The sequence below is a fragment of the Daphnia pulex genome, chromosome 7, assembly GCF_021134715.1.
Source record: "Daphnia pulex isolate KAP4 chromosome 7, ASM2113471v1".
Classification (NCBI taxonomy): Eukaryota; Metazoa; Arthropoda; class Branchiopoda; order Diplostraca; family Daphniidae; genus Daphnia; species Daphnia pulex.
The window spans coordinates 1413045-1431848 of record NC_060023.1 but is presented as its reverse complement, the minus strand read 5'-3'; the positions used below and the strand labels follow the sequence as shown (position 1 = coordinate 1431848).

Sequence of the window (18804 nt, the reverse complement as noted above, 5' to 3'; positions counted from 1 at the left end):
TTCGGCCAGTCATTATCGATGACCGGACCATTGCGCTCTTATGGCCGGGGTCTATCAAATAGGAAATGGCGACAACAAACACCAGAAATTAGACATTATTTATAAGAAATTTCAATGCCTCTTTTGGCTGGAATATATAGAATCTGTTAGTAGAGCCTCTACTAATAGAAAACACAAGTCCCTCCCCTTTTCGCTATGTACTACGCAACGTCAAGTAAACTACGGGTGGTGGGAGGGAGTCCCACCCCCGACTATGACCGGGCGACACATTGGAACAGCCTGTCGGTGGTGACGTAGCAACTAAATGCAAGAAGAAGAGGAATAACGAAAGATAAGGCCAGCAGCAGCGACTCTCTTTGCTGGGTATATGCTGGGCACGTCCCTTTTTTGTTCTGCTGGTGGAGCTGCTGCAAAATGCAGCATGATGCACTTGCATAACATCAATGGGTATATAAAGAAGGGTGGGCTGATGAGTCGCCGGCGTGAGTCGCGTATGGGGCTGTACCACCACCAACAACTGCCGGCCATATAACATCCAGCAGGGAACAGCCATCATCCGAGGAGCTGAACCAACAGTCAGAGTCCAACTTCCACCATCACCTGACGGTCCCACCACCACCACCGCACAAGTTGCTCAAAATATAATTCATCACCAAATTTGCAAATCAAAGTGAGAAATATCGGTGAATAACGACACAAATGATGTGCTAACAAATAATGAGAGGATATATCTAAACTGTGTGTCAATTAGTTAGTTGCCTATACCTCCAACGACGTCGGAAATGTTGAAAAAGAACGTCGGAATTTGGCTGGTCATCATCTTGACGGCCGTCGTCCATTTATTAATGGCGCCGGTCGACGCTCAAAGGACTACGACGGTCACCAGGACGACCACTTCTACCATCACCAACGTCGTCACTAGCCTCTCCAACGTAAGCTTAATTCAATTTAAAAAAAACTAAAGTTAATAATTATTTTGAAAAAAAAAACAAATTCTGAAAAATAAGAAATTTGGAATAATATTTGTAAAAATATATTTGTAAATCTAATTAATTCGTGGTGAATGATATGGTCATTTTTTTATTGGAATAATCAATCAGGTTGTTTGCGCTAAATTGGTGAACGTGACGGGCGTGTGCCGGAGACGTCGCGGACTACCGATCGACGAGCCCGTCGTGTTGACCTTTGACGAGCAGCTAGAAGAGGCCGTCGACCAGGCCTTTTATCACGCCCTTCATCCGGGACAATTCGTCCCGACCAGAACACTCGGGTATAAAAATTTACAAATAAACAAGAAATTGTTGGTGCCCAGCATCAAATCCGTTATAAATTCGAAAAACAAAAATCAGTTTGAATGACAGGGTCGTCCTGTCAGGAATTTGTAAATGGCAGCGCATTTATCTACCTAGCTATCTATAAGTTCTTACATTTCAAACCAGAAACAAAACCAAAGGCGCCGTTCGTCCAAATTGACTGTTGGCTACCGCGGTCTAATAGGATTATTTCACCATCAAGGACAAGTCTAATCCTAAAAAAGAGATATATTATAGTACCTATACTATTTTCGGCGCCAATAATAAATCTGAAAGAAAATCAGGTTTATCCTGTTTGTACCCAAACGAGGGGCCAAAGGAGGTACACACACGCGATAATGCGCGCGGAAACTATAAAATTTCAAACCAAAAAACATTTGGCCTATATATTATAAAATAGCCTAAGCGGCAGATGTTTCGTACCGTACTGCCCAACTATTTCTCTTTTGACGCGGTTTGAAACATTCTTCGACTGACTGACTTAGATCTGTACACGCTGGCGAAACAATGGGTCCCCTTTTATTTTTTAAAAAATTCACGCTGAGGGTTTGAAAAGGAAAGAAAAAGAAGAGTGCCGTTAGACGGTCTTCCAAGTACTGCATCGGAATAATAACAGCAGTAGCAGTAGCATCCTAAGAAAGAAGAACCTTCTTCTTCTTCATGATTGCACCTCTGTGAAAAAGCTAGCGCGTTTGTTTTATTACCGCTGGGTTCTATGTGATTAGATTTATATATTACGTCCTTGCTGCTGTTGCTGCTGCACGGCGTTGTTTATAAGGGAGTAGATGGGTGAGCAAAACCGTGACCCGCCGGAATTTTATTTTTCAAGGGGGGTTGACTTCTTTCGCTTTTTATACATTGTACAACATGGCGCAATAATCGTAAAGAAATTCCCCCCCAAAAAAATTGTTATTTTCTACGAGAATTTTGATGTAAGAAATGTTTTTATTTTTCTTCTGGCAGAGTGGAAGTGACACCGTTGGTCCTGTTGCCGGTCATGACGCATTCGGATGACTATTACGGCATTCATCCGCCGCCGGGCGCTGCCATCAATGCCGTCCAGCCTTCGATGCTGGAGAGACCCAGATATTCCGGCCGTAATAAACTGAATAACGTCGATCAAAATGGCGGCAGTGATGACAGTTCACCGGAATCGCGAATTTATTTCGCCCAGATCGCTGCCATCGCCAACGCCATCGCCAATGTCTTCAGACCTCCCGTGACTCTCACGACAACAGTCACAGCCATCACGACGCGTAATATTTAATTTTGTTTCTTTGTTTTTCTCTTTGATTAATTGCGGCAAATTTGAATTGAATTATAAATCTTGATGACCTTCAATGGATTATATAGAAGTTTCGACTTCGACCAAGTTCAGCACGACCAGTTTCTTCGTCATGGGCTGCACGCCGAAGCCTTTCCCGTTCAGTGTCTGCGCCGGCAGGCGGTCCGGTGACAGCAACGATCCGGCGGATGGTCATCCGGCATGATTATCAAATATAACCGCCAATTTCAAATATAATGACGGACGGTTTATTTTGACACACACACCAATTTCAATAGTCTTTTTTATCTAGAATTGAAACAGCGCTCATTTGTTTTATTTAATTTCTATATTCTCCCATTATTCTATCATTGTTATTTATTGAATTGATTAACAATCTTATTTATTTATTATTGATGTCGAACAAATCAAATAAGTGTAATAACCTTCTTAATTTAAGAAACGCTCGGGGGGCAAGTGATCAAATTGCTCCTCCCCGGCCCTCATCAATCAAACGCGAAATTTGTTGAAACATAAATTGGCCTAGCTTATTATTGTTCATATCGTAGGAACGTTTTATATTGTGTATTAGATTTGAAAAATCGTCATTATTTAATTAATTTAACATACATACATATGTATTGTGGTATTTATTCAAACCCAGTCGATTAATTACATAGTATATAAAATGTTGTTATATATATTTTTATTATACATATTTATATATATTTATTTGCTGCAGAGCAGAGAAAATACACTTTTGTTTGAGGGAGAAAAAAGGGTCTGGCACCCGATTTTCCCAAACTGATTTTTGTTGTTTTAAAAAAAATGTGCTGTCGTTATTAATCAAAATGAAAAACATTTGTGAATGTAGGTCAGTATAGTATATAGCCTATATGTAGATGAAGCAATCAACATTTATTTACTGTTTGCCAGGTCCTGCTGCTGCTGTCGACAGCAGCAGCAAACCATAAGAGGATGACTTGTAGTCACTGCAAAGTCATTTGATAATTGCCGCGCGCCTGATGTGCTGAATCCAGTTGAAAAGATGCGCGCACAACAACAGCAGCAGATGGGTCTTATATAACCCAGAAAAAGCTTCACGGCCCTTCTTCTCTCTAGAAAATGAATTACTCCGGCTCATACGATATAATATGGAGGACTGCTGAAAACCAACGAGCAACAACAATGGAATATAACAACCGCGCGGCCTTTTTTTATATATTTTTCAAACCGACAACAAACGGTCAGCAGCAGCAGCACATTTTTGCGTCGTCGTCGTCGTACCTATATTCCACACGAAGGTATTTGAGTTTTCAGAATATAACGGCAATAAAATTTAAAAAGAAAAAAACAACCCCCTTTAAAAATTTTGATGAATATCTTAGTGCATTAGCCGTGTAAAGTAGGTACGTGATGTATTTATTTATATACTATACTCCTCTTTCGGCCTGGAAAAAAAAGGAATGAGAACTTTGAAATATTTCAGACGGCAGCAGAAGGTCTACAACCGAGAGAAAACGGCTGTTTAGAAACTCAATTGCATCAGGTGTGCCCAAACAGGTGCGGGTCCAGAATTTCTATGCATAAATACGAGCGTATTAAATTTCATGAAATTTTTTAGTTTTCGGATTATAACTATTTGGCGGATTTTTATTGTCGTCTCTTTCTCGGAACTGCTAACATGGAACAAGGCCGCGGCGAGTGAATCAATCAGATAAGAAAAAAATATAAATTCGTGAAATATATATTCTTCGCTAAAATTTTTATAACGCCAACTCCTGCTGTCCATATCAGCGAGGTTTTTGTTGGTTATTTCCAAACGCGGATTTGAAAATGTCGTTTTATTGGATTAAATTCATTTCAAATTAATTTTTTTACCCGTGCGGTTATAGAGGGTTCGAAACCATCGGCGTAATAAACCCTTTAAAAGGTAATTCAACAAGTTCTCGGTATAACGACCAATATAAAAACAACATTCTCAGCTCATTTGATTGTTTTTGTTTCATCTATCATCCGTTTGAATCGTCGATTTGGCGGAAGATATCAGCAATCGAATTTCTTCGACGTTCAGTTGAGACAGGGCACTGGGTACCTTTTCTGGCCTTATTTTCTAAGTGTAAGTTACGTAAGATGTGGGGCCATTGGAGGCCATTGCCGTCCCGCTGCTTAGACAGCGCGGCACCCATAGCCAGAAACTCTAAGGCGCCAACTTCAATTGCGTTGATGGTCTATTTACAATGAATGGGCGGAGTAGGAAGAAAATATAAGGTTTTTAAACGGGGGAAACAAATAAACATAATATTATCACACACAACCGCGTCTATGGCCTCGCACACGAAGATTTCCAAATGTGGCTCGGTTTAAAAGTGATGGCCGCGTCCAGAAAATATATATATAATGCAGGGGCTAACCGAGCTAAATATTATGCATGTGGGCTAATAAAAATCAAACCCAAACTCTCCGCGCACACGGTGGGTTTTTCTGTCCAGTCATCAATTTTGAATCATCAAAATGACGCGCCCATTCAAAGAAGAATAAAAGAAAAAACCTTAAAAACAACACGTCTCGGCTCTGCTTTCTTTGGACTCGTTTCTGGCCATCACAGCAGCAGCATGATGGCCTTGTATAGAAAACAAAAACGAGCAGCTCTGCATGTCTGAGCTGTGCTTCCATCCATCATCTGGTTAAAGATATGCTGAACGCGTGCTGCTGCGCTTCAAAATCTTTTCTTTTTCTTTTATTGTTCAACGCGACGAGAGATTCTGTAATATAAAGCAGCTGCCATCAGCGCAGTATATAATAGGCGATTAAATATATCTAACAGTGCTGCTGCTATTGGCAAATAACTAAAAGAAAAGGTCATTCATATTCCGCATACAAAGCGTTAACATCATCATAATAATCAACACAATTTGGGAAAAGCTGAATAATATTCTGCTGGGCCATCGAAATGATTATTCTATATGGGTTATTCATTTATATATTCTATAGCTGTCCAATAAATCGCATCTGCTGTTGCTAGCGCTCTGTGATTAGGCTGTTTTTAAAAGTGGGAGGGAATAGAAAGAATGTTTATACTTCCTGGTTGATATTACGTCTGTCGACGACGTTTTCTTTCGGCACACCCATCACTCAAACCGCGGCCTGGAACATTTTTCAACGAGTGCGAGAATGTCAACTTTGCTTTTATCTTTGCATAAATAAACCGAGCGTATAGCCATATCATCAGCAGTTGGATTTCTTTATTTCTCTGATCTTTTTAGTATAACTGAGATATTCAACGAATGTTTGTATAGGTCTTGGCCAACTGCTGTTATTTTGTTACCAGGGGGAATAACCTGCTGTGTTTAAAAGATATTATCATCAAACGGACGTCAATCACATGATTTATCTGATATCCCTTAGAAATTCCATTTTTTTGCAAGGCTCTCTCCGCACGCCCCAGCAGGCCAGCATTGGTGCAACTGCAGCAACACGAAAAACTTGATGGAGAGCTCATCATAAAGGCAAACGTGATGATATATTGATTCTTTCAAAGGAGAATGTATTGTATATAGCCTAACTACGGTATAATTATTATTTTTTTAAATGGAGCGCGTCGCTGACGGGCGCCATTTTGGTTTGCCCAAATTTTTCCCCATGTGAAAATTTATTGCCTCTTGTGCATTGCTGGCGGTCATTTGGAATTTGGACATCAGAAAATGTTCCAGGTTATGCTATATATTATAATGTCTACCGAGTAGCCTATGCAAACAAAAAATTATATTATGTATATTATTATGCAACTTCATATAAGTTGGTTTGGAAAAAAAACAGACAATTGATTGCTGCTGGCTTTGTGCGTTTGGCAATCTATATGTGCCGAACGGTCCCGAAAAAGGAATACATAAAAGACCACAGACACACTTTGATGTATAGTGTAGTGTAGGGGGGATGCTGTCGTCAAAATCTGACTATACCGAAGTAGAGAGTCTTGTCAAAAATGTTGCTAAGTGATTCTATAAGGGACCATTAAAACATAAAAAGGTTGGAAAGAATGTATAAGATATAACCGGAATGGTAGTGTCCGCCAGTGAATCCACTTATAAATGAATGGAAAATATGCGGTTCAGCTATTGTTTTATACTACTCTCTTCGCTGGCTAATAAGTATATAGTTCGCTATTAAATAATACCTCGTTGATTTATTGCACACGCTAACATCGAATTTCAAACAGTTCGTCGACCGCATACGACCTTGTCTGGATGATGCTGATGCTGTCTGGGTCACTTATATGTGAATTGTAAAAGGCGATAGGCCACATAGCACCGAATGGAGTTGTTTAATCATATATAGTGATACATGCTGTCTGATGCTGGTTAGATTTTCCCATTCGGTCTGCTGCTGCTGCTGTGGCTCATATCTTCCGTCAGTGTCAAGCTGTTCCAATAGGCCTCGTCAGTCAATGTCTCGGCTTGTTATTTCATCCGCGGCTGAGAACTAGCGGTGATTACTCAATGTTTTTCGATAGCACTTGTCATTACTCATCTTTTATATAAGGGGAATCGACTATATTGATTACTAAATGATTGTTTTTTTCTATATACGACTTTATTTATAAACATCAATTTTCGCTGAAAGAAAAGCTTACGTGTTGGTTATTGACAAGTTATTGAATCTATTTTATTAGACTTAATAGGCCTATATTTCGAAAAAAAGTTGAAAATGCTGAATGAGCAGCACGAGAAAAAGGTTAAAACGTCAAAAGGCAAGTTAAAACGTTAAAAAAGGGGGTGAACTTTGCTATGTATAGTAAAGTTAATTGCGTTTGAAATGATTCAACCCTACAAAATATTTCAAAAAAATGGTCGACCCTTTTCAAATGGAAATCGCTCAGCAGAGAAAAAGATAAAATACATAACAAAAGAAATGGTGAAAATAAAACAAAAACAAAAAGGTGGTTATATTGAATTGTTTTTGTGTCTGTCTGTCTGTCTGTCTGTCTATAGGTGTGTATAGACGGCTGCCGCGCGGTCTGTCTTTTATTATAGCTTTCAGCGAGCGCGAAATTTGAGCTGTGCTTCCACCCAACATTATTATTTTTCTTTTTTTCTGGGGAAATTGCTTACACCCGTCGAAGAATATAGAGGGGAAATATTTCGTTTTTTGAACAAAACAGCAGCGAATAATAATGTTTTTTGGGGTTTTTGCTGTAAAACTGTTTCCATGTTCGTCATTATTCATGTTTTATAGCGTTGATAATGATATAGTCATAGCGCTTATAGGCAGTAGACCTCTGTCGGCACGAGATGACCCAATATGTGTGTTGGACTGATGGATTCCCGTATCTCCAGTGTCCATAAATAAAAGAATGCGGATAAATAGAAGAACGCGGGGCTTTTTTTCAGAAAGAGAAGGAGCGCTAAAATGTAAGCTACTATAGCAATTTTTGCATATTTCGCCGGCCGTTAAACCTAATTTTTCCTTTCAGCAATTATATAAAAAGGCTAATTCTATTTTTGGTAATGACTCCTCAACCCAGTCGATTACTTTTGCGGCTACATAAAAGCGACAACCCAAAAAATGACAACAAAAATTAAAAAATAAACCTATAAAAACTTGTATTTAGTTCTATAACCCTTTTTTGGTTGTGCCTATGCGCAGATGTTTATTATATACGTGGCCAGCAGAGTTATATATACTGTACTACATTCATTCAAAAAACGGAATAAGAATGATTATATAGATAGAGTCAAAAGGATGAGACGGCGAGGTACGTCTGTGAGCTCTTGCTGTTTGTTTCGCTCTCATTTTCCCGACCATTAAACCCACTCGCTCCCCATAAAGAAATATATGTACACGCTTGATTTTTTTACAGGGCTTTCCCTACATAGCTCCGTATGATGCTCTTGAATGATGAACGTATATGTATATATTATAATTGACTTCATTAACTGCCGTATTGTCTGAATATATGTGCCACATCCAAAAAATGGCACTAGACGCTGAGGTGAACAGTTAAATAATACGATGCAAACACATCACATGAAAATAAAACTATATTTTTCTTATAGCTGCTGCTGCTGAGGGGAGGATTGTCATATTTCGCTTCTGGGTTTTGGCCTACATATTTCCTTCGCAAAGGATTTTCTTATATATTATTTAACAGTTAGCCTACTGTTTTGGTAGGTATAGTACATATAAGAGCAGCAGGATGGAATTGTGACATGGGAAAGAATTGACCAAACTGAATATTTCACGTCCTCTCTCGCAATTATTCACCAAAAGTTGGAAAGGGTTGTATATTGCCTAAAGGGGGTCTATATGCTGAAGTATAGAGCCCACATGAAAAATGCTTGTCCAGCTTGTTTTTTGGCAGTCGAATATTAATTATTTCGCATATAGAATTTCGGGTGGAATTGATGGCCGATTGATGGCTGTTGGGCCATTTTTGAATGTTCTATAATGTCATCCGCGTACTATATACGTGAGTAATATCTACACGATACGATTGCCATCGTCCAATTTGGAATCTGGGAATGAATTTTGATGTAAGGTTACGCAACCTTATACGTAAATCGTGCTGGGTGCCCACGTATAGATAGGCAACAGCATCAAGGCGAGGATGGGTCTCAACCGACTCTTATTTATTCAGCGCGGTGAACTTTTGAAAAATTGCGATCATTCCAAATGTTACACTGAAAACTGATTGCAACAGCCGGCAACTGGTGCGCTGCTGGCCCAAAAAGGAACGCTTAATAATCCGTTGCGTTTGATAACGAAATTCCGTCACTCATCCAACCAAACATTGCATTATATAAATGTATAAATAAAAGAGGTCGTCGATCTCAGCTCAGCAACAGCATCAGCATCTGAATAAATCATTTCCTTACTATACCATTCCGGCACGGACGCTGATCAAAAGTTGACCGCCTTTTATCTCGAAATCTACACGTTTAGCCGAATTCGAATCCATCATATCTCTTCTCTCAATGACGCAATGCGCTGGACACTCAGCACCGCTCAGCACCGCTAAAATGCAAATGCCATTCAGATCCGCTTCTATACGGAGAGAGACGATTGCGATCAAAATATGCCAGCTATTCCACGGATAATAATAGAACCAACTGTACAATAAACGCCATTGAAAAACAACAAAAATTTTAAAGTTTTTTGAAAATCGTTGCGCATTTTCGATTAGCAATCGGACAACTTGTGCTGATGCCAGTCCACGATTTCACCGAGGCATTGTCTAGCGTACGGGAAACAACAGGACTTTTTTCGTGTGTCGCAAAAATGTCTACAAGCCCAAAAACGCTCGAAAATCAAAATCAAAGTGACAGGGCGGATTCCTTTCAGATATAACCGGGCTGAAACAATGCGGAGGCGGAAGAAAACCACAGCAATCAAATCGAAAGAATTTCCATTGGCGAAACATTTCGTTACTTTAGTTACGAATGAATAAAGGAGAATAATTTGATTAGCCGATGAATAGGTGAAACCGCGCGGCCGCGATTGCACAAAGCAAACAGACGGCATCAGGCCGGCAAAGTGTTGCGGCGGCGGAAGAAGAAATATATTTCGTGCTGGGGCTTTTTGTGTGTGCCGCGCCGTCAAAAGTTGCGCCGCTGTTTTTGTTTCTTTTGTCTCACTCGAAGATGACCGTGAAGATTTTTTGACGCCAGTAACATCTTCGCGGCGACCATCACGCAACGCGAGCTTTCTCACCGCCCTTGACTTGGGTGGACGTGATTCAGCGATAAAATTCTTGACGTGAAAGAAAGAAAGAAAAATAACGCTGGGAACAATCGTCCGTGTCGTACGGTACGTTGGAAAACGAAAACGATTTCAATTTGGTTTGGTTTTTGAAAAATTGAACCAAGTTTCAAATTTGGCCGCTAGGTGGCGGTAGCTCCTTGGCGCTCTTTTCTTCTGCACTTCCGCGGCCACGTTTTCAAACATGCAAAAAGTCGTGAAGGACAAGTCTGATTTGCTTGACGGAGTGCGAGCTATTCACTTGCAATAAACCAACTTTCCCAAACACGAGGGAATGAGTCATCAATTGGCAAAACGTAAGTCCCCATTTCTGAATTTCGTGTCGTTTCTTGTAAGCCATTATTATCAGGAAAGGTATAATTATGGAATCACTTTGTTGGTGTGTTCTTGATTGCACATGATTGGAAAAGATACAAGGAAAGAAGATTGGCAAAATAGAATTTTGAAACTAGTTCACACACGATCAGAGAGTCGGTATTGTGAATTTATTGGGTCTCTCTGCAACTTTCTTTTAGTGGTTTCTATAGCAGGAGGTTTCGAACGGTAAATGGCATCGACTTTATGACACATTGTTGTCGGCCACTTTCTTAGTAACTATTTACTTCTGTGGACCCCACAAAATCAAAAGGAAACAAACAATGCTGCTGGTTGTCCACCTACTCACAAATTTACTCGGTGGCCATTTCTTATCTAAACGATTTGTAGCCACCAAAACTCTAGTAGTTGGAAAACAAACCATTATTCAGTTTCTGCAGTGAAATTTACACATTTTCTTATTGTTCAAATCTCTTTTGTACGTGTGTGTAACTTTGTCTAATCAGGTTTTCATTAGCAGACAATTTGTTCAATCTCCACGTGTTCAGTTCTCGTTAATTACCTGTTCTATTAATATGTACCGATATAATTTGAGATTTTGTAATAGCAATTTGCCATGCAGCAGGTGTGAACTTTGAGTTTCAACAATCGTAGAGAGTCGTAGAATGTTGACCCGGCCTTTTCAACCCTCATCCCAGTTTTAGTTATTATCCGTTTACATGTACTTTCCCGTTTTGTGCCATTTTGGCCTCGTAACGTTAATCGAAGCAAATCCCGTTGTGTTTCGTTGGCGGCTATTTGTATAAACGCGTTCTATTGAAAATGCCAAGCATTTTGTTCGTTTGAAATTGAAAAATCTGGAAAATGTTTGAGTTAAAAAGGTAAAAAAACCAAATTGTTGTATTTTTGCAAACTAATTTTCATAAACGGGGTGAAATTGCGAGGTGGTTTCAACATGAAACGTCCCTTACACTTTTGTTTCAACAATTCATAAATATATTTCTTTGTGTTTTGTGTGCACAGGTTTTAGGTTGATTCAATTCAATCTGCTGTAGCGGCTCTGGCGATCAACACCGAACTTTGCTGCTGATTCAAAACCGTCATCGAAGATTCAATCTCGATCTGACGTTTGACAACGTACGGAATCCTAGGAGGTACCGAATTCTCCACCCTGAAATCATCATCAAATTCTATTAAATTACGCACAGATAACTTTTTAAATTCAATTCAATTGCCAGTTGACTTACGACAAGGGTTTGGAAGGGCTCAACGAAATGGTTTCCTTTTCCAAGAATCCGGAATCTTTGGGCCGTCTGAACGAGGCCGGGAAAAAGTAACGAGAAGTCGATCCCCTGTTGGCCAACTTCAAGAAGGTGGGCGTCCAGCTGGGCCTGTTGAAATGGATGGTCCTCTTCGGTGCCAAAGTGGCGAAGGTTGTCGAATCCCTCGGGAAACTGGTCGTCGTTGTTGTTGTTGTAGCAACAACAACAGCAGGAGCCACCGGTGGAACGTCTTTGACGACGATGGCTTCCGTCTCAGATTCAACACTTTGCGTAGTAGGCGAGTCTGGCGTGGTGGTTGGAATTTCCAGTAAAATTTGCGCCATGGCTTCAATCACCGACGCATCCGAGGGATCCAATTCCGGCCCTTCCGTGACGATTTCCAGTTCCACTTGATTGTTCTCAGCCGGAGTGGATGATTCCACCAGAAGATTCTCCTGGATTATCAAGGGACTGTCGGTGCTAGCTCCTTCGGTGCTGGCCTCCTCCATGGCCGTCGTCGACATCCCCGACTCGGTGCTGGCCGCTTCCGTGATCATTACTTCCGGAACAATTGAATTAGGAGGAGCGAATTCGACGTAGTCATCCGGAACGCTTGGAGGAGAATCAATGACGGTCGTTGTCACTGTCGCCGTCACTGTCACCGTTGGCTGGGAGCTGGTCGAAGTGCTGACGGACTGGCCGCCGCCCAGACCGATCCAGTTTCTAAAGTTGATGTAAAGGGCGTTGAAGAATAGACCGATTGGACGTTGGGCCTGGCTCTCGCCAATCAGCAATCCACTCACCAGCAACATCACTAGTAACAATCTCATTTTATTCTTCAACTTCTTTCTTCTTCTTATTAAATATCAACCGGACGCTAGCGACTGCCAAGACCTTCTGAGCTTGTCGACACCTAACCATCCGCTCTTTTATAAGAATATCTATCTAATAACTAGTCTGGGCTGGAAAAAAAGAAAGAACAATGTTTCTTTATATTCTTTATTTATTCTCTCGAGCTTTATTTTTCATTGTTGCGGTTTCCTGGGCTGAGTTTCTTGTTTTCTTTTTTTTTCTTTTCTAAAATCTCTCCCCCCCCCCTCCCCACTAGTCTGTTATACTTTGGTTTCATTCGGGTAGTAATCAAGGATTGTAGGACGGCCGCAGGTCTGCATAAGATTAGACTTTTGTTGTTTGCCAGAGAAAATTTGACGGTCGTTGTCGATATCGTCTCGTCGTCCCTTTTGTGTCGCGGCAACAAATTGCTCGACTATAAAAGAGAAAAAAGTTTAAACAAGAAAAGAAATTTGTCGTAAAAGATATGTCTGACCAAAATTATGATTTGAAATTTTCTCTTTTTTTTTCAGATTATTTTACTAAATGAGAGTCGTAAACCCCGAGGGTCTCAAGTTCAAACGGTTCCAACACACACAAAATTGGAAGACCTGGAAATTGTTATTTTCTTCTTCTTTTCATCTTTTGATAGTACAAAGATGAAACAGTACATTCACGCAAGCAGGTTAGTGGGTTATATCACGGGGTTTTGATATTATTTGATCATTATTTTCCAAATTTAACCGCATCTCTTTTCGTAGAAGATGATCCGGAGAGAACCACATCGTCCTGACGCCACCTGTCTGCAGCAGCTGCTGGAGTACATGTTGCACTATAGAGTGTTGGAAGAGATGTGATACACTAACATTCGATCGGGATGGAAAAAAAGAAGAAAAAAAAAACGTCACGGTCAGTTCCCAGAAGAATTCAAATAATTTAGTTTAAATTTTTATTTTGGGTTGAACTTTCCCAGGTTTTTTTGGATTTAATTTAGTACATTCGATACGGCCCCTCCTTTTCTCACGCGGGATATTTGAATGCGTCTTTTAGGTCTACCTTTTCCCGGCAATGGGCGGTGTTTTCCGAAAAGTTCTCCACGTAAAACATTTAAAAAATGGTATCCGCTGGCACATTCAATGAAACAAATTTTTAAAATAATCATTTTTTTCCTTTAGATTCGTCGACCGCGACGACAAGAAATTAAAAGAAACGGAGTTGATCCAGCCGCAATGGGTTGAACGATGTAGTAAGTAGGTTATTAGTAAATTTTCAATAATATTTTCGTTGTATTTTGTACCTACACGAATTAAATAGTAATTTCCCACCTTCATTTTCTTTTTTTTTCATTTCAAATAAATAGATATCGTCAGACAGCAGCAATAAACCAGGATCGGTAGAAGAGACAAAAGGGCAACAACCCGGTAAGAACCCGTTACATAACACAAATTTGTTTCGCAAAGCTTTAAATCTTTTGTGTTTTTAGTTAGTGAATTTCAAATTGGCCGTGATGTCGGCCTGCGAATTCTCTGCCACCTGGAATTGACGCTGTCGAGATGGAAATGAGGACTCGATGATGCTAGAATGTTTAATGAGATGAGGAATGCCAGCCAATTTCGTCGGTCCAGCCCTGAGGTAGAAATCCCAAATAATTAACGAAAGTGTCATTTTTTAAATTACCATTTTCAAATTCAACTTACGTCAGCTGGCCGGCCGTTCGACGGAGGAATCCATCCACCAGGTCAAGATCGCCAATGTCAACCACTTCCAGGTCCTGTTGGGATCCCAATCCGGTCCGTTTCTCCATCACTTGACCCACTTTCCCGTAATGCGGCATCTTTTCCGGAAGACTCGGCGACAAGTCACCGAACTCTAAATTGCGCTGCATGGCCACCAGGTCCATGTCGTCTATGTCGACGGGATCCTGCATCAGAGCCGGAGGAGCCACCGACGGTTTCAAGTGGACAAACTCATCCACCTTGAAAGTGTGCACATTTTGATTGTTCAAAATGTTCTTCTGCAACTGGGAAGCGGCCAGTTCGTCCATTTTTATCAGCTCTTCATCGGAGAAGTGAAGTTCGTCGTCTAATGCGGCCACATCCGCCCCGGAAGCCCGTCGAGATTCCTCGACTTGCCCGTGCCGTTGCAACATGCCGACGCTGACGGTGTAGGTCGGACATTTGGAGGCGATTTCAGTCACGACAAACTCCGAGTAGAGCGTCTTTGACAGCGTGGAGAACGACGTGGCCGTCGAGGTGACGGTCTGGAAGGCCGTCAGCCGCTCGGTGAGCGTCACGACGGCCACACTGACGAGCAGAGAAACGTCGACCGACGTGGACGTTTCCGTCACGGTTTCGGTAAGAAATTCCCGCTCAGTTTGCGTCGTCCATCTGTGCGTCATAATTTTTGTTTATTTGAAATTCGCAACAGGAAAATTCAATTTGATTCACCTGAGCCAAGACAAGGACAAGGTGGATGTTTCCGTCTCTGTAATCCGCTCCGTTTCCGTCTTGACTTGCGTCTCGTATTGGGTCAAGTAGACGGTGACGGGCTCGGTGACGGTTTCGGTGGGCGTCGTCGAAGTGCGTCGCTGGAAGATTTGGGCGAAATTGGCGAAGAATCCGCCGTTGCTCTGAGTCCGGCAGGGCTGGCAAAACAGACACAAGAGACTCAACAACACGAAGCACTTTGTTGGCGTATCCATTTTCAATTTGGTCGGGTAAGTCTGAAGGGATTTTTAAAGACGAACGGACGAGAGAGACTCATCCGGCGGACCCGGTAGCTGGTCTATCGACTGAATCGCCCGCTAAACACTCGGCTCCACTTTATAGATATTCTCTCACCTTCTGTTGGCTGATGGCCGTCGTTTTGAGTTAGGCTACCGTTTCTTTTTTATGCGACGTATGTGCACTGTACTGGACTGTACGGTCTTTTAGTTAAGTAGCCGAATGTGTTTTTTTTCTTCTCTGTCGTGTCGCCACTTATTCTTGTGGGAAGGAGGTCGACCGGGTGGCCGGGTGGACACGCACGAATAACAACCCGAGTGAAAAATAAAATAAAATAACAATTTTTTAAGGAGGAAGAAAGAGATTTCACACTTAAGAGAGCGACGCGAATCTCTCTGGGCTTTTGCTCTAGTCAGAAAGAAATTATGGTTCAAGCCTACGTCATTTTATTCTTCCTGGTCACGCCGTCTCAACCTGATCAACCGTTATTTACTCGGTGATTTTTTGTTGTTGTTGTTAAAGGGGATTGAATCCTACGACAGCATAAGGGGATTATTAAAGATTGAGTAATGAACCGGAAAGATTTTTAAAAGACATTTTTCTTTTAATGTGTCAAAAGTGTGTAGGATTTTAGAATCAGGTCGGGATGACATTTTGAAAATTTCGCGCTTTTCTTTTTTTGGCGCCAAATTTGAAATTCTGAAATCGGTTTTCCAGAAATGGCTAATAGGGTCATACCAATGTAACACAAGTCTCATCCAGCGACCGCATTATTCATCTGTTTATCTTTTTCTTCCTACAGATTTCGTGCCGCGTCATTGTGCGATTTAACTTTATTTTTTTTTATTAGTTTATCCCAAATTACACGCAAGCCGGATTGGAGTTTTGAACTTTTGATAGGGAAAAAAACCGAAATTCAAGCAACTTTTACCGTTGAACTTTGAAGGGAAAACGAAACAGAAAGAAAAACAATTAAGTTCCGGCACCGAAATGAAAAGTGTCTTGTATACCGGCGTGTGTCTTCCGCACGCATTCAACAAGAAAAAAAGGAGATGGTGTACACACACGCAAGCCACTTTTAACGGTCCGCCGAATGTCGTCGTCCTTACACAAGACAGCGCGGCTGGCCAGAATGATTAGGAAATCTAACAGTTTGTGTTATCCACCAAAAAACGTTAAGTAACAATTTGAGCCAGAGAGAAATGGGCAAGACGGACAGAGTGTGTGTGTGTGTGTGGTTATCTGGTCATTATTATTATTATATTTTTTTGCGAGACGGCCTCGAGGCGTTGAAGAGCAGCAAATGAGAGTTAACGGTGTTTCCCTTTTAGATAGAAGAGAAAAGGTGCTGGTCATTTAGAAAACAGAAAATGTGGCGCGACTGAATCGTATCTCTTAACTGCCAGTTAAACACTGAAATTACCGTTCGTGACGCTCATCCTCCATCTTTTTCGCGAAAATTAAAACCAAAAATCTGCCGGGAATTTCCTAATCAAAAATTGAAACTGTACAAGGTCCAGGATTTCCCGACTGTTTGGCAATTTTGGCGCCAGTTGAATCAAAATTTAAACGTTGCAAAGCCTTGAAAGTTGAACTCTGTGATTAAGTCGTATAATGCATAACTATTTCACAGCTAATGATTTACTTCTTTGACACGCAGATGGTACGTGTGTATCAAACGCCGGATTGGTTTCGGGGAATTTCTTGTGGTGTAATCACAGGTCCACTATTGAAGAGAGAAACGGACTGGCCTTTTTTTCTTTTCATTTTTTTAGATCGACTGTAGGTATACGAACGGCGTTACTTTATGGCGTTATGGTATAGTTAACATTCAATTGTCGATTCGGCTTACTTTTTCTTCCGTTTTTATTCCGTTTTGGCGTGACCGCAATTTTTTTGAAATGGTTTTATATTCCCCCACTTTTTTTTGTAACACCCTGTGAAACATTTTCACCTTCAATCGAACGTGTGTGCGATGACGTCAATTCCGATCGGAATTCGGGTCAGAATAAGAAAATGGTTGTAGAGATTAAAAATCGATTTATTATGACAGGACTGACAGGCGGAAGAGTTTTTAACATAAAACTCTCGTCACCTGCAACATATTTCTAACATTCTAACATATTTTTAACAATATTTCTTGTTTCTTTTGGTGTGTAATCGTCCGGAAATTAAATAGGGACACACATATGTATACGTATCATGGATTGAATAATAATATTAATAACAAGTTGATTTTGAATCGGTCAAATTTACCGCTTCAAATAACGAAGGAATTTTTTGTTTTTTTTAGAGGGAAGAAGAGGCTTCGATTTCCACGGCCCGTTTTACGACGTATGGCGTTAGACGGGCTTTCTTGGTAGGTTGGACCGCAGTGGAACTATTAAGACATCAAAATCAATCAAATTAATTATTCTGATTTGTTTGAATTCAGGACAAAACTCACGTCGACACTGCGGACGGACTGACTTTCTCCGCCACTTTGCTGCTGGCCGCTGGAGCCTTTGAAGGAGCCACGGATGAGGAGCAAGTGCTATGGGTCATGGTGATATGTTCCGTCTTGGTCAGGGTGGTTTTGACGGTTTCCGTCAACGTTTCCGTCATCATCTCGACCATCGTTTCGACGCTGGTGACGCGTTCCAGGCTCGGAATGGTGGAGAAGACGGTCAGCGTTTCCGTGACGATTTGTGTCTGGACGACTGGCTCGGCCTGGACTTGCTGCTGCTGCGATCCCTGGTTGATGCTGTTCAAAGATTCCTGGAGGACCTGAGGATCGGTGAAGATGGACGAGGCGTCAATGTTTCCGGAAGAAGCGGCCGCAGCGGCCGACACGCTGGGCCGGCTGGGTCTCCTGAAGATGCTGAGGAATTGTCCGAGCGGAGCGAAAATGGTTTGAATAAAACTGGGCCTGTTACCGGTACCCTGCGACTGGATGGATCCAATCATGGCGCAGCAGATGAGGATGGCGATGCTCAACTTCATTTTGATTTTTGAACAAATAATTTCGAACGGAACACGAAAAAGAATTGGCGAGATGGAAGGAGAGAAACTTGTTGCAGAGGACGGACGTCGAATGAATGTGCCGGTAGACATCTTGCCCGTCCCTTTTTATACGTATCCTTCAAGTCTACTGCTGCTGGTTGGTATGTCCATATACACAGGTGGGTTTTCTTTTCTTTTTTTCTTTTTGAGCTCGTGAGTTGCGGCCCTTCAAAAAAATGGCCGGCAGACTTTTTTCTCTTCTCGATTTTTTCTTCGGTGGGCAAACATCAGAAAAATCGACGGGGGGAGGTCTTGTAAAGAAAAGAAAAAAGAGGTCGAGTCGCTTTAGGTGGTTG

At 41.3% G+C, this 18804-nt stretch overlaps 3 protein-coding genes and 1 long non-coding RNA gene across 7 annotated transcripts; 2 read left to right on the top strand and 2 right to left on the bottom strand.

Moving 5' to 3' along the window:
• The first annotated feature begins 459 nt into the window (after positions 1-459).
• LOC124197148 lies at positions 460-3385 on the top strand. The gene is made up of 5 exons (XM_046592433.1): positions 460-670; positions 752-932; positions 1101-1270; positions 2277-2569; positions 2667-3385. Exons 2-5 carry the CDS (start codon positions 783-785, stop codon positions 2801-2803), a joined length of 750 nt encoding a protein of 249 aa, XP_046448389.1. The 5' UTR covers positions 460-670; positions 752-782; the 3' UTR covers positions 2804-3385.
• An 8132-nt stretch (positions 3386-11517) lies between these two features.
• LOC124197144 (mucin-5AC-like) lies at positions 11518-12846 on the bottom strand. Its single transcript, XM_046592430.1, has 2 exons — positions 11898-12846; positions 11518-11821 (listed from the first exon to the last, which is right to left on the bottom strand). Exons 1-2 carry the CDS (start codon positions 12740-12742, stop codon positions 11692-11694), a joined length of 975 nt encoding a protein of 324 aa, XP_046448386.1. The 5' UTR covers positions 12743-12846; the 3' UTR covers positions 11518-11691.
• On the top strand, positions 11674-15810 carry LOC124197147. Of its 4 annotated transcripts, none has more exons than XR_006876020.1 (10): positions 11674-11804; positions 11889-12729; positions 13277-13428; positions 13505-13652; positions 13717-13860; positions 13919-13989; positions 14104-14164; positions 14227-14375; positions 14446-15097; positions 15171-15810. It is a non-coding gene; the product is annotated as an uncharacterized LOC124197147 (long non-coding RNA). The 4 variants fall into 4 exon arrangements; XR_006876021.1 differs by having other exon boundaries at positions 13919-13993; XR_006876018.1 differs by having other exon boundaries at positions 14104-14375.
• A 1679-nt stretch (positions 15811-17489) lies between these two features.
• LOC124197145 lies at positions 17490-18563 on the bottom strand. Its single transcript, XM_046592431.1, has 2 exons — positions 17913-18563; positions 17490-17846 (listed from the first exon to the last, which is right to left on the bottom strand). Exons 1-2 carry the CDS (start codon positions 18557-18559, stop codon positions 17756-17758), a joined length of 738 nt encoding a protein of 245 aa, XP_046448387.1. The 5' UTR covers positions 18560-18563; the 3' UTR covers positions 17490-17755.
• Between the last annotated feature and the right edge of the window lie 241 nt (positions 18564-18804).